The sequence below is a fragment of the Sipha flava genome, unplaced genomic scaffold, assembly GCF_003268045.1.
Source record: "Sipha flava isolate LNK unplaced genomic scaffold, YSA_version1 103_pilon_pilon, whole genome shotgun sequence".
Taxonomy (NCBI): Eukaryota; Metazoa; Arthropoda; class Insecta; order Hemiptera; family Aphididae; genus Sipha; species Sipha flava.
In genome coordinates this window covers 1,122,547-1,139,240 of record NW_020271717.1, presented here as the reverse complement: position 1 = coordinate 1,139,240, position 16,694 = coordinate 1,122,547, and the positions used below count along the sequence as shown (strand labels likewise).

General features: G+C 41.1%; 1 protein-coding gene across 1 annotated transcript in view; it reads right to left on the bottom strand.

The window, feature by feature from the left end:
* LOC112682625 (hemicentin-2-like) overlaps positions 1-16,423 on the bottom strand; it is a gene marked incomplete at its 5' end in the record, with an annotated part of 38,212 nt that extends 21,789 nt beyond the window's left edge. The window contains 2 exon segments of the mRNA XM_025553287.1: positions 15,520-15,696; positions 16,023-16,423. Of these exon segments, the coding sequence (XP_025409072.1) occupies positions 15,520-15,649 (130 nt within the window).
* Positions 16,424-16,694: the final 271 nt, after the last annotated feature.

Genomic DNA, 16,694 nt, shown 5'->3' with positions numbered 1-16,694 from the left:
GTACAATCCATCAAAAATTGTACAATGACCGTGGACATTTCTATAAGCGATCGTAATTCATATTTTTTTCGCACATTGATTTATTTTTGTTTTTACTACGTATCACGATTACTTTCAACTGAATGACAAAAACGCTGCCACGACATTTCGAATGTGCAAACAAAGTTTTTTTTTTTTTTTTTTAACGACGAACATAATGTTCCGGAATGCACAGCTCGAAATTAAACCGACTGCGACTTAAAAATTTACCGATAGTGTATTATATATATAGTAATAATAATAATATATACATGAACATATTTATATTTGTGTATACTACTGTATTGTACAGACGAACGGTTTGGATTGTAATTTACGAGTGCTTAGCATAGCGTTTCGTGCTCCTGTCGATTCGAATTTTGTTTTGAAATTAAAAACCCACACGGTTCACGACATGAAAACCAATGTCCTTCCATCGTACTCAGGCGAGTGCGATAAGCCGATGATTCGGATTTTATTACGCCCCCCCCCCCCCCGGTAATCGAGTGTCCACGGGCGCGGTGGACGTCGAAGTTTAGGGAAAAACTACATCGTTGTTTTCGGTGAGTGTAATATAGTGTACGGTTGTTTGGTTGTTATTTTATTAGTATTTTACGATTTTTCGACGTGCCGGGCGTGATAAAAAGTTAACGTTCACGTAACACACGCACAACTGCAGAACGACACGAGCCCTGAGCGAACATATATACGCCTATATACGTCGCGGAGTCGTAAAATCGCGACATATTATTACTATTACTATTATTATTAATATTCTACTAGTGCTGCGCGCGTGGAAAATAATGCATGTACGCCCGTTTTTTTTTTTTGTTATTTTTTTCTGGTTTAATTTTTCGGTATACGACGTCGTTCGTCTGAAATACATTGTAATAATATTATTATTTTATTATAATATAGGATCGGTTTTGAATTTAACGCGCGGCGGTACAGGTATACAATAATTATTGCACTCGCGATAAACGAAAAAATTGCATACATAAAAACGTGTGTACGTGTTTCTGCGACATTACGATAACAATTAGACAAAGAATACTTTGAAAAAATGGTTTCAGGCTAATGTGCGAGACCGTGGTGTACGAGTGTAACATGTTTACTGCACACGCCGAGTACTGCATCGATCGCGCCCGCGACTGTCCGCCACCAACGATTATTGTTGCAAGACGTGAAAATTAATAGCAAAAACAAAAAAACCACGCAGTCGTAAAAAATACAAAAAAAAAAAAAATTACAATATCGATTCGGTCTCGTCGTCGTTCACACGCGATACGCGTGTCTTGTAATGTACATTATCAAATTACAGGTTTTGTCGAATACAAACGATTAAGATGATACACACCCGTTTATTAATATTACAATTTTTGTTCTTTTTGCCACAGCCGGTACGTGCCGTACTTATAAGTAATAATAATATGTAATAAGTAATAATCAATAAAGATCGTTATCTTTTCAATAAATAAAAGAAACGTTTTGTTTATGCAGGAAAACCGCCAACGAATAGCTCAATTGATGGTCACGCGTGTCCGTGCGCGCATTTTTAAATGTATTCAATTGTTATTTATTGTAAATACTTTTTACTGTCCGATTTTATTTCCATACTATACATCGTTTAAAGTTACTTTTCAAACTTATTTCAAAATCCTTCAATCCTGTAAGATCACGGATAAAATTATCTCGCATGACGCATTTGAAATCGAACTTCTTACATATACTGCGTCACCGTTGTTATCACCGGTGCACATTAAATCGGTTTGTTCGTTGCGAAACAGTTTTTTTTTTGTTTTTTCGTTTACATATTGGGCAGAGATAAAACAGACGGTTGTATAAGAAAATATACTGTCAATTACATTATATTATATCATTCTCAGCAATAATATAATTAATATTATATTAACATGGACATATAAAATAGGTAAATCTAATGTTGAAATGCAGCAGGCTGTAAGCGAGTTTTTTTTACCAATTTAGATGACTGCTACAGTAGCGAAAAGTACACTCATGGGAACTGCTGTAGGTATTATACAATGAACACACAAAAATAAAGGTTATTCTTATAAGTGCACTCCAAACCTCTGCGAGCGAGTTTACCTAAACAAATTCCATACAGGCCTCCGTTATAACTAATTTAGAACTGCCGTTTTATAAACGTATATATGCGGTGGACTATCGCATCAAGACAATAGCGAAAACAAAATATTCCAACATAAAAGGCGGAGGCGGACGCTAATAATTTTTTTTTTATTCTTAACATTCATCATAACAACGTTCATAACGCTTTCTGAAATTGTTTTTTTTTTTTTTGTCCGACTTAATACTGTTAGGTAATATATTTAAGTTCATAAAATGTGTCGTGTTTACGAGTCATCATCGTGAACTTTGTACTCGGTAATGATACGCAACCAACATAATGTATTATTTTAAAGACAAATAGCTACAGCCTTTTAGCTGGAAATATATTTTGTAAGCGAAAATGATTACTAATAAACGTATCAGTATAATACAATGCCTCTAAAAGAATAATCAAAAACAGATGTGAATCGAACATGATGATAATTTAAATGCTGCTGGAATACATTTTGACGCATATTAAATTCTCGAGTTTTCTGTACGCTGCGCAGAATTACGTAACGTAATATAAACAGAAAAACGTTTATCGTAATTAATTAATTAGTACGATTAGACGAGAAGGAATCTTGTTGTTTTTTCCATTAATTTAACGTAAAAAATATATTTTTAGATTTATTACAACATTCGTGTTACAAAACCGAATCTGTACACACATTATACACGAGCCTATATAATATTTGTTGTGTGTGTGTGTGTGTGTGTGTGTGTGCGAGTGTATAATGTTAAAAATATAATAATGAGGCGGAATACGAAACGAGATAACGGCGATTACGATTGCCAATATTCTTAAAAAATGTTCTCTTTACGTTTTAGCCGACAGTTTTGAAGTCCTGAAGTGTGATGTATACAAGCGAATGCAATCTCGCGTGTAGTAATACAACACATACCGCGCCGCGTGCATAACGGTCGTTATAATCCATTCCGTATATCGGATAGTAATAAATTCCAAAGTTTTTTTCTTTTTTCAATCACACGAGTCGGCGTGTGAAAAACGAAGGTAATACTTGGCACATTAGTCACATATATAACACGTACTTCACGTTATAACGTATTAAAAACAATACGGCGGAGATATACATTTATATAAACGGTGTGTACATCGTCGTGGAACCGCGCTTGATTTCTTAACAACGCGCGCGCGTGCAACAGAGGCGGACGGGTTATGGAACGAGTCAATGTACCACCACCACCAATACGCATTATACCGGATATCAGTTTCGTGAACACGAATATATTTTCAAAACTGATACTTATAATAAAAACGAAAACGGCAAAACTAATTAACGTATCGGTCCCAGGAAAAACAGAAATAACTTGGCAAACAACGAATATTAATCGATAAAATTATATAAAATTATATTTTTTAACACACACGGCGCATAACACACAGGAATCTGACTAGAAAGGCATAAATCTAATCTACCCCGGCAGAAATGCTCATAATTTATAATACAACAGAGAATGCCTCTGTATATCGCATATATTACTAGAGCGCCTTAATAACACATGTGAGGAGGCGGTTCTTAAAAATATATATTTATATACATAAACAGAAAGAGAGAAAGAGTTTATGGAAAACATCTTAAAACAAAAACGTTTCGTTCATCAAGAGGAAGTACATGTTGAAGGGATACATCGTATCTACTATTATGATATAAAAATGTACGGTCATTATTATTGTACAATGGATCTTCTATTCACGGATAATTCCTAATAACGAAAATCATTTCTATACACTGGAAATTTATTGCTTTATACATCACATAATTTTTTATCGATAATTTATTAACGACAACTAAAATCAATCAATATGTACAAGATAACGTACAACAACTATACATGAATACCTTACATAATATACATAGTTTACGTATTGTATGGTATACATGTCATCGTTGGTTGTATATATTTAATTTTCGCCTAATACGGCAACACGGCAATTATATTATGTTTTTAACTTTGAAGCGTTATCGGTGCGTTTTATCATCGAACAACTTGATTATCAATACTTGTAATGATTCAACTTGATCGATGCTGAAGCGTGGAAATATTTCGTGGGTTGATATATTTAAAAATGAAAAAATAAATATACAAAATGTTGAATAAAACATAAGGAGTACTAAATCAGCGAACGTCAACTATTGATTAGTAATTTAAAACCAAGTACTTGAAATAATACATTCTGATAAGTTTTCATCGGAAGGCGGAAATAAGATTAAAATAAATTCTAGCAAGGCATATTATACTCATTCTGTCCTAAAAATCTGCAGGAGTCGTGTACTGGACAGGGATCGTGAGTAAATTTATTTTTGAAATAAACGTCAAGCACCTTATTAGGTACATTATAAATTATAACCTCGTAAGTGAAGACGAAATTTCAGTTTTCACGAGTGTAGGAAAATGTCATTATACGTATACTTGTGTTTTCGGCTTCATAAATTATTTAGATAATATTAACGCACAGAACTGTCAAAACGGAGGCAAAATTAATGAGCAGATTTCGTACGAGGGCGTTGTGCGTGATCGAGGAAGAAAAAAAAGAGCATTGCCGAAATAGTGCTCGGTACGGACATATGTTACTAAACATAATGTCGTTTAACGCGAAAACATTATTCGTGAAAAAAACGCGATGTGTTACGTGATAAAATTACGCACACGACAGTCGAGCAAGTTCGATTCCAGGGAAACGTTCTACTGAATAACTGCTCGTGTACGTTCCGCGAAATCAATAAATCGCCGTTTAATTAGTACTCGTTCTGGCACGCCATTCGTCGTAAGACAATTATTCGTAATTAATATTATTTATTGTTGTTGTTGCTGTTGTTGTTGTTACCATCGGCGATAGGAAAACTTCATTAATACAAATCTACGTCCAGTAAAAAGTAATATTGATTATGGGTTTGCACGTCCGTAATCGATTGCTAGAAAAATGTGTGCATGATTTTCGCTCCGTCCGATAAAATGTGCATTGATACATCTGATCGATCCGTACGTGCGTCGGTGAAGAATGCGTAGGAAGGAATATTCTCGGAATGGCGAGTGGTCGACGGACGAATACTTGAATCGATTTGTTTCGATGGACGGTCGAACGCGCGCGTATCCTTTGTAACAAATAATTAGTGTAACGAAATCGTACACGACGTATGTAGACGGTTGATTGTAATTAGAGCGCGGATTTATGCGCATTAAAAACCAACCGAATATGCGCTAAAAAAAAACCTTAAACGTGCATAGGAATATGCAAAGATACGCGCTAAAAAAGTTTCGACTTTTAAATGGTCACGTTATGAAACCAATTTTGCGCTCAGTCAGCGTATCATATGATCGACCAGAATAAATATGCAAATTCATAGAAATCCGCGCTCTAATTATAATACATTCGCAACATTATGTTTAAAACGTAGTAGGTAATTTGTTATGCATCGCGGAGGGTGATTTAAGGATTATATTATCTAAAATATTTCGCAGAAAATCATTTTTTTTTTTTTTTTTTTATATACATAGAATCTACACCGTTCGAATGAATGTCAAGTATTTCACCAAGTATAGAGAAGATATCGTCGTCGTTCGGTTCAATTTTTTGTAAATATTTTTCATGAATTACGAGCAAACACCATTCCGTCAACGAAATCGTGTGAACGAAAGAACTATGATATGCTATTAATTTTAGAATTTTTTTTTTCCGCGTTTATTTTTATGGGAACATTATTGGATTAAATTTTTGCAGGAAGATAAAAAATGTGCGATATTTTTGAATGTCAATAACGAACGTCGTTATTTATTTTCCGACGAGAAGTCGTAATATGTTTAGCAGTTCCAACTTTTCTTTCTATGTAATTGCACACACAAACTAGTGTGTACATGCGTATTTAATTTATGATATAAGTATACACGTACATTAATTTTAATTTATCTACAATATTTTATAAGATATCAAAATAATAATTACCTAATAATAACGTTTACTATGATTATTAGTCTACAACGCTTTTACATCCCAAGTCCTTCACAACGTAGTGCAATATGATCGGGAAGTGATTTTTTTATACAAGAAAAAAATCTTTACATGGAAAAAGATAATAAAATATATATATTTTTTTTAAACTGAATAAAAATGATTGACTGATTAACTGATTGAAAATGAAATAAACAATAATTTTTATTATATTTTTATCGCGGATTAACAATAAAAAAAAAAAAAAAAAATGATATTATTTTACAGTCTTTCAGGAGTTACGTGACTGTATTCTTCTATGAAATTGAAAATATAATCAACGTGAAAAAACATTAATAATCATAAAAACTAAATGAATATTGCAGTTACTTTTTTAGTTTTCGACTACTTGTGCATTCCGTTTCTAATAAAAAAAAGAAACATTTGCAGTGTTCTATGTCAGTCTGTTCATAACAGCTGAGCAACCATCGTTACTCCCCCCCCCCCCCACGAACTTTTTCTTTCTTTCCATTATACCACACTTATATAGAGTACATGGGCACATTATAGTTTATAAATAATCGACACAATATCAAAATATCGGATTCGTTCTGTTAAATTCAATTGCAAGTAATGATATTAGATATCTTATAAACCGCAATGATTTCACTTATCACGTCAAAGAAGTTGAAAATCTTATGAAGAATTTAAAACGAATAATCAATATAATAATATTTATAAGGTATTTTTTTAAAAAACTTAACAATAATGAAATTGATTCTTTTTATAAAAAATGTAAAGATTTTATAAAAAAATTTAATGATTTTTTTTTAAATGAACCAAAAAAAAAAAACACTCAAAAATTTTTTAAAATTAATTGTATTTAAAAAAAAACAAATTATTTAAAAGTCTCCTGATGATATATAAAATAATAACCATTTCCAGCATTTGAGAATAATCTTTATTTAAATTCTTGATAGCATAGTTAATAGTATCTGAGAAAGGTTTATCCCAAATGAGGGTATATTAATGAATTGTAGTTGGTTAGCTCTAAAAAAAATTTGCTAAAATAGAGGAGTTTTCAATGTAAAATAATATATTATATAATATATAATGAAAAATTAGTATCACCATTTATTGTATAGACTTAAATGACGTACAAATTTGATAATATAGAATTTGTAAAAAAGTAAAATTAAGTGAACATCAACGAGTAGTTGGGTAGGTTGGGCCCTTTAACGACCAGTCTAACACTGGCAGTGATATAAAATCCAAAAGGATATTGGTACCGTAACGGAGTTCGTTAACCATGGCGTTCGATGTAGAGCTTTATCGTACAATATTATAATGATCGAACAAAAAATGTGAAGGATCATGACCACACAGTATTTCATGGAATCGTTCACCCTGTGGACTACGTGTAACTAATGAAGACATGTCGTTTCTCATCGAGAACGTCGCCGCGCAAGTGATGCTTTTCGGCCGATAGATGAGCGCGTGCCTTTAGCCGAACCCGCGCGCAAATCACAATCGCAAACTGTATGATTCGACCACACGCGTTTATAATAAATCGCGCTTTAAACGACAGGTATTAAATTCGCACCCCATCCCGACCTAAAGACCGTTAAACGCGGGTTCATGAGTGACGCGTGACCCTGAAGAGCAAAAATAATGCAATGTAATGAACACAAGGACGCGAACGAAGGACGAGATAATACGTCCGTACAGCCTTACATAATGTATTCGATCATCGGACTTATTTTTTGTTTTTCTATTACACAACAGTAAAATAAGTACCACACGCTTATAGTCATATCACAGTTAATACTATCTACTATCGCATGGGACTTAATATACGTATACGTACGTTGTTTTAGGCAAGTTTCCGGCTTACTCGATATGTAGTGCCCGTGATGTGATTAATGACGGGACTATGGATATCGTTTCCATTACAGACAGGTTTCCGGCTGGTCTGCTTTTGACAGACTTCTCTGTCCACAAGTACATCGCGTTATTACGATAATCGTGAGTGCAGTGTACGGGCGTGTTTCCGACGGTACGATAATTTTTAAAATTAAAATAATACAATCGAGTTCAGATGTCGTTCCGGTAGGCTGTTCGTGTGTGTGCGCACTATTATTATATCATTATTAAAGACAACACTGTTACGATGAACTGTTGCAATAACGATCAAGACGTATTTTCGCAGTGGACAGTCAAACTCGGAAGACGTGGCAAAGTCCTCGTGGCGCGAATCGGAGCGTGTGCTCGCGGGTCGGCCCTGCTACGGTATATTTCCGTGCGCCGCACCCATATAACGCACCGCAGTTCAAATGTATACCAAATGGCGGTACAAGATCGCCGGATCGGTTATTAAAACGTGTCAATCCAGCACGTTTCCGGTCACGTTCGTAATGAAAACCGCGCTGTAACGCAAACCGCTGCAGCACGTTGCCGACATAATTGTTTTTTTTTTTCTATAATTTATTCATTATTTTGCGGGCCAAACTTTCTCACGGCGATGACGCTGCGCGTTGTGTTACGCGCTTTCAGCTCGCGGTTAGGAATATGTACGTTGTGCACCATGGGCGTCCAGAGGAGGGGGCAAGACGGGGCATTTGCCACCCCCTGGAAAAAATGATTTGAACGGTTTAAAACAAGGTTTGCAATTGAACAACTGCGAAGACTTCAATTTTCATTTAAATAACGACTAAAGTGTACGATAATTCTGACATGTTTTATTGTTTGCTAAATACGTGATCCAAATCGCCGCGATAAGCCGATCGTGGTTCACGAACTCGCATTGTTGTAACGATTTTTTTTTTTTTTTTTTTTGTTGGGCGCGACTGCAACGGCTGTTAAGTCGAAATTCCGGGAAACCGTAGGAGCATAGGTGCAACAACGAAACGAGCGCGTTCGCGTCGGTTAAATACGTTTTTACGCATTATCGCGCCATTGATGTGTATCGTAACGATAAACTTCCGGGTACGGAGGTATCGGGGTACCGACGCCGATAGCGCGATATGAAAAAAACAATAATTACAACAAGTTATACAGCAGGAGACGCGCGAATAGTGTGAAAAAAATACCGCTTTCTACACGCACCCTGTAGGCCACGGGTTCACTGTGTTACACAGTACCGTAGGTTATTATTATACACTGTGTACGTGCATTATGCATTTTATTGTTGTTACGTCGTCGTCGGCCGTTCGCGTTATATTGTTGTCGCGCACAATACACGAAAAATATTACCAATTAGTATCAACTGGACGGCGACAACGACCCGGTCGTAAAAAAAGATTCCTTTTTTTTCCCTTCTATTCTCACTACTTTTTTTTTTCTTTTTCTCTCCTACCCGTTGTGATCCGTCGGTCGCGCGGTCTACGCGCGATATTACAACGACCATCTGCAACCGACACCGGTGGCTGCCACATTACGCATACCGAAAGAACCGCGACGGTGGTGAATAACAACATCACACGACCGTATTTATTCGGTGTGTGTTTTAAAAATTATTATTATATTCAAACAACATGCGGCATACGTACGCGGCGACCACGAAGCTCACACACATAGCGTACACAATGGTCATATAGTGTTAGACCACATCGTTACGTATTATATATATATATATATATATAATACGAGTGTAGACAATACCGTGTCGTCGTGTAAAAAAAAAAAAAAAATTAACAAAGAAACGAAACTTAGCCTACGCACGCAGCAGCGATCGTTATCCGACGAATAAATACGTTTAAATATGCGCGATCACGTGGCTGCGGCGGCGTGGCTTTACAACTGGTACGTATGGTGGCGGCGGATTGTGGGTGGCGAACAACGAATAACAAGTTATAATAAAAATAAATATCGTGAGACAATAGGTGCGAGAGCGATTGACGGCGAGAGGGTACGCAGGACGCGGGGCACGAGGAAGTCATGCGTCGTTTAGGGTTGTCGTCGTCGTCGTGAGGCTCGCGCGGAACGCCGCACAATAGCCAACGCGGTACGGGAGAAGATAAATATACTGCTCGCAACGGACGATTACCAGCGAAACGATGGTCCGTGGTCAAAATACACGTAACTGTAACCGTATACGACGACCAGTTTAACGTATATTTAAATCGAGCTATGAATATAATATTCTCCTCCGATAAACCGTCTCGGGTTTCCATTTCGTGCGCATCGCCGTCGAATACCACCGCCATTCCGGTGAATGTATAACGATATCGTGTGCGGTCGAGGATTATCCTCTTATTGTAGTAATTAGTCGGAGGAGACGGGCGGACACAATCGACGTGGCGGCTCCGCGCGCGCGGGCGCATAGAAGTTTTATAAAAATCTATAGACATATGCACGGTATAGGAATAAAAAAAAAAAAAAAAGATAAAAAAGAAAATACAATAGTATTATTGTGATACGAACGATTGTGATTTTATAAGACGCGCGCGTATTATTATGTACCGCATACATGTGGGTAAACGATTAGTGACGGCGGACGCGTATGCTGGTACAGGACTGAATGCGACGACGGTCGAGGTTAAAACAATGGAGGACGCGCGAGGACCCGGTGGAAGTGAAAACGCGACGAACAAACATACGAACGGGTTAAAAACAATAAAAGATTAAACGCGACTCGCGGTGCCACGTTACCGCGGTACTCGCGCACACTCGTTGTGTACTTCGTAAACACTCACGTACCCGCGATCTATGCCGTAAGCTCTTAACACCAATAGTGCTATAACGTTTCGGGCGGATCGCCGATGACGCATCGATACAAACAACGATGGTGTTATGTGTATTATGACGTGTTTCGCGTCGTCAAATCATCGTGGTGCACGTACAAGTCGTCGAGTTCGTCACGCGCGCACGCCTTTTTTTTACAGCCTCGGGTTGGGTCGCCCCGAGTTACGATACGTACGCGCGCGCGTATCGTTACAGTCGTCGTAAACCGGAGCAAATTTTCCCGTTTCGTTTATATATATTTTTTTATTTTTTTTTTTCAATTTCATGCACGTGTAGTGCGCCTCGTGCGCACGCGCGGTCCGACTTCGGAAAAGCTCGCGCCAAGCCCCGGATCCACATATTACAATACGCGTATAAATAGGTATAAAAAAAAAAAAAAAAAAAATAATAAATAAAATAATAAAACAGGTGGGTAAACTATAAATTATTACTGGTACGCGCACGTATATACGCGTATTTACGAACAGTTCGAGCGCGTGTAATCGTCGTTTTGCTTTCGACGGCGGCGGACCGCAGTTCCTGTGACAGACAGCTGCTGCTGCTGCTGCTCCTCCTCGTCCCGCACCAATCGTCGCCCGTATGCGCGCTGCACCTACGGCACCGCGGCCACCGACGACGGCCGTGCACGGTTTTTACTGTTTTCCGGTGCGCGACAACGGCCGCGGCGGCCGCAACAACAACAACAGCAGCAGCTGCGCGCACCGCGGACGACGTGCGCTGCACACACGACGACGACGAGGCCGCGGCGAAAACACCGACCGAGTTCAATAGGGTACAGACACCGCAGTCATCGGCTATTTTTAATGTATTGCCCCGGCCACCACCACCGCCGCCGCCGACGATTCATCACCACACCGCTGACGCGCGTGCACATTATGTAAAAACGGCCCGCAGCTGTGTCGCAGCGCATGGAACGTACGATTTGGGATCACCAACACCGCTAAGACCCCGCTGCGTTAACCCTGTTCGTTTCCGCGGGACTTGGACAATGCAGTAACGCGTCGACGTGGTTCCCAAAAAAAAAAAAAAACACGTTTTCCCCCCTGGCGGCGGCCGGTCTACCCATACCGGTTTAATTCCTTTTTTTTCCCATACGGCTCCACGTATGATAAGCGATTAAGGCGGGGGTTCAAAGCCGACAAAGAAGGGGGTCCCCCCCCCCCCCCCCGTAATGCATATCGAGATCGCCCGCGGGTCCGCTACAGCGTTCGAACACCGCGCGTTTATCTCGCGGACGAACGCGGTTCGCACTTAAACGGACGAGCGTCGGCTGAATCTTAGCACGTTGAGCAATAAACGTTGTGCTTTACCGGTGTACCGTCCACGTTACTGGTCCGCTATAGCTGCCAACTACGTGCACACGCCATTTTACATCCGACAACTTCGGCACCGGACATCACCGCCTCCGGCGGCCACCGCAATCGTCCTGACCGATAGTACCACTGCGATTACTATTAGGTTTTATTTACGCGTCGAATCGTGTTCATTATAATGTTATGCGAACGCGCATGGTAGCGACGTACGACCAAGACGACGGCGGTGGGCCACCACCGTTTTATTATTACGTACGTCGGTCATTATACCTGCACGGTGGTCGCACCGCTCACGTAGTGTTATTACCGATATTATTACGTACAATCGAACGGCCGCTGCTGGCTCGTCCGTGCCCTTGTGCTCATTTTTTCCCGATACGGGGAGTGCCCTTCGGCTCTAATGAAATAGCATGAAAACCCGACCTACGTCCGTTGTCTAGGCCGGTCGTTAAAAGTACGGAGGACTGCACCCAAAATTTCGATCGTATAAAGTGTGTATATATATATATATATACAGTGTATACATTGTTATTATGTCGTCGCCGTTGTTGCGTACGATAAACGGTCGGTCGCTTTTCCCGTCGAAATCCGAATCCCGGTGACCCCGACCGGGGCTAGGAATTTTCCGTAACGCACGAAAACCCGAAGGCGGTTGACGGCGATGCCAAAAGCGAACGATATTACCGCCGTCACCGCCGGCCGCCGACATTGCGATCGGTACACCGTTTTTTTTTTTTTTAACTTCCTTTTTTTAAATATAAATCTCCCCCTCGCTACCGCTGCTGCTACCCAACTATACTCGTTATAGAGCGTTACTATTATACTATATAACGTGGAATCATTATTACTATTATTATTATTATTAGTTACTAGTTCGTGTGCGCGCGCGCGTGTCTATTTATAGCACCGTCCCGGTCTGCACGGAACGACGGGGCCGACCAACGCGAGTCGACCACCGCGCGATATCGTCATTATATCGTGTAATTATGTCTTCTATAATAATAATGCGCCGTCCGGTAGTCCTATTGACCGCCGTCGCCTCCGCGTGTATACCGGTATTACGCGCAACCGATTACTTATAAAGAACGACGGCGGTTCAGGCAGCGCGATTGTAAACCGCCCGTGCCAACGCCGCATGCGATCCGTGAAAATCTCTACGGTCTCGCGGTTGTCCTCGAGGGTCGGGAGAAGGGACTGCACTTTCCTGTACGCCGGGCCCCAGGCGAGACGGATCTAATGACATTTTTTCCGCCCACGTAAAATATTTCTTAAAATATTTGTTGTACACACAACTCACGATACGAGTGCGTGTAGAATTAAATGCGCTCCATAAATTCGATTCAATTTTCCATTTACAAAATCGTAGTAAATAATAACATAACGTTACGAAAAAGCAAAACGTACATATATAATTGAGTATAATTATTTTATACAGTCGCTATTTTTCAGTCAACGCTCTCTCAGGCTCACCAATCGTTACAATGAGTACGTGTTTTTTTTTTCTCTTGGCGTTTTTATCGACCGAGTTGATGATAATTGTTATTATCTAACGACTGGACAATAATTGTTATTACTCGTTACAATATTGTGCAAGCGTTTCCAAGTCCATGTCAAAGAAAACACGCGACAATTATCTGACGCCTCTCTCGCGCGCCCGTAAGAACAAAATTAATGCGTGTTCGTCGAATGACTTTAATGATAATTATTATTATTATTATTATTTTTTTTTTTTTATTACAATACGACTAGGTCCCACATTCCCGCCGTCATTTTCCGCACATCCTGCGCGTTATTCAACAATAACTCTCTCTCACACACACACACACATACACACACAACCAGAACGACGTTATATTGTTATTATTAGATAGGCATCACCGAGAGGAAAGAATCTGCGGGTCGCTTTGGGGTCTTCGTGGCACTGTTGAAAAATTAGGGGAGACCCGACCCTAGAGACCGACCCCCTCGTATTAATAACTCGACCAGTTTTGACGAGCATTTAGTTTTTTCTAGCTGATTATCTGTACACGCATCCACATTATGTTTGTACACTAATGTATATATTATACACGCGGAAAATATTCACCCCCTTCCGCCACATAGTACCGCAACTCGACAACCCACCACCACGCAAACGAGGAAAAAAAAACGTATTAGTCATCTACTACGTACGCTAACTGCTATCGCCGCTGTTCGCGTTACTCTTGTTGCCGAAGCGTACATAAACTCTTGACATTTCATACCCGGGTGGTGTGCGCCCTTCGACGTCGTGCACACATATAAATGTATACTGTAATAAAAATAAAAATTCTACGACGGCGAAGGGGTGTCGGCTAATAGTAGTAGTGTGAGAGTTCGTGTGTGTGTGAGCGACTGTCGAACGGAAGAAAGGGCGCGGCGACGGCGGCGACGCGCGGAAGGGATTGTGTGCGTGTGTCTGTGTGTGAAAGGGGCTGCAGGGGGGCGACGCTGCTGTTGGGTCGACGGTTATATTAATATATTGAATATATATATATATATATATATATATATATGTGTGTGTAAAAGTAGAGAAGTATAACGAAACTAAAGGGCGTCGTCTACGTCCAAGTGGCTTTACGAGAACAACCGCTGAGCGATTGATTGGGTGTGCACTGCCGTTGTCGTCGTCGCCGTAGCGATTGAATTACAAAAACAATTACTATTGAAAACCACGGCACGCAGACAGAAGATGATAATAATAATAAGAAAAATATCTGAAAAATATGACGTGTTATCTAAAACAATACTGTTTTAAACGGTCCCGAGAGAAGCACCTACGCGCATACCATCATGTACCATACAACGACAAACAACAGCAATAGCAGCAGCAGCAGCAGCAGCAGCAGGTGTGCGTGTTGGGTAATAAAATAATAGACGATCGTAACATGTTACGAATATATACATAAAAAATTACTACTAGTATTGTTACCGTCGTCACTTCGACTACCGATCGGAGTTGTGCGGTGACGATAACGATTGTTACACATTTTACGTACACACCGCGCACAACATCGCTCGAACGTGTATTTATATATACGTATGTATACGCTGTAGTGTACCCACACCGACGAAGATTATCGCGCGTCCTATAATTATAATATTTGTGTTATTATTTATGAGACTACGGGTGAAGATAGAAAAAAAAAAATCGAAAAAAAAAGAAAAAACGTAAGCCGCCTCGAGACGCGATGATCGGTCCCGTATCGTATGCTCGCGGACATTTAACCCGATATGAAATGTATACACGTGTATACAGGTGCACAGGACAACGGAACGCGTATGTAACGAAGCTCGTCCGCAGGGAGGCGTTTCACAAGAGTGTGCCGTGCCTACGCAGGTACTCACCGAATCTGATCACGTTAGCCACTACAACTGCGGACACCAGCCAAAACACCGCTGTCCTCTTGAAGCTGCCACTGGTCGCAGACGGGCCGCGGCGGGTGGCCGACGAAACGGTTGCCGGTCTGCAAGTCATCTCTCCGGAATCGAAAGTGCACTCTGCCCACGTGGGTCCGCGGTGATCTAAACGGTAACAAAAACGTCGAATTGTAATAAGCGTAAGGCGGTTCCCGGGTACAATGCAGTTAAAAGGCTAGTGATCCCTCCCCCAGATGCTTTCTACAACCACTGCTTGTGCGTACGGCTTGGAGTACGTGCACGCGAGCGGGCTCGGTCCGACGAACGTTCCGAGATCGCGGGCGGTCCGTCGTCTCCGGAGAGCTGCCGCGGCGGGTTATACGCGGGGCGATGCACGCGAAGACAGACGGGACGGCTCCGTCGGGGAGGCCGCGGGTGTGTTTCGTGCTCGCGCGGCGGTTCGCGTACGTACGCGTTACGCGTATACTCACCGAAGACTGTGTTGACGGACGGGCAGGTGTTGTGTGCGCGGCTGCGACGGCTGCCGGGACACCTTGTGAACACAATGCCGGCGACGAGGATCTCCGTGTATTGTTGACGGCAAACGGTGGTGCGGCGACGTTCCGATTGGCCTGTACGTGATGGTCGACGAACGAACGACCTGTGCAAGGTCGCGACCACGCGTACTGAACGGGCCCGCGAATCGCTCCGGCCCGGAACCGAAAACACGACCGCAGCGGCGACGATGAGCAACACCACTCTGGTGCACGCACGCGAAAAACCGCAACGGGTACGTCGACCGCGTACGAGTTAGTGGCGTTGTCGGTGTGCCGTGAACGCGGGGGCCGGGAAAAATTAATGAAAATTTGGCCGGCAAAAGGAGGGGGGTAGGGGAAAAGCCACGAAAGGTTTCCGCGAGAAAGAGGGGGAGAGAGAGAGAGAGAGAGAGAGAGCGAGTGAGAGAGAGTGTGCGTGAGAGAGAGAGAGAGAGTGTGAGACGGAGAAGAAAAACGTGTGCGAAACGAACCGCGTGTGCGCGCGTGACACCGGTACTGTTACAACACCACTACGTGCGCGTGTTGTTACGAGTATGTGAATGTACGTGGAACGGACTTTCGGGTAGGAGAAGACAGGCGATGACGACGACCGGCTGCGAGTGAATG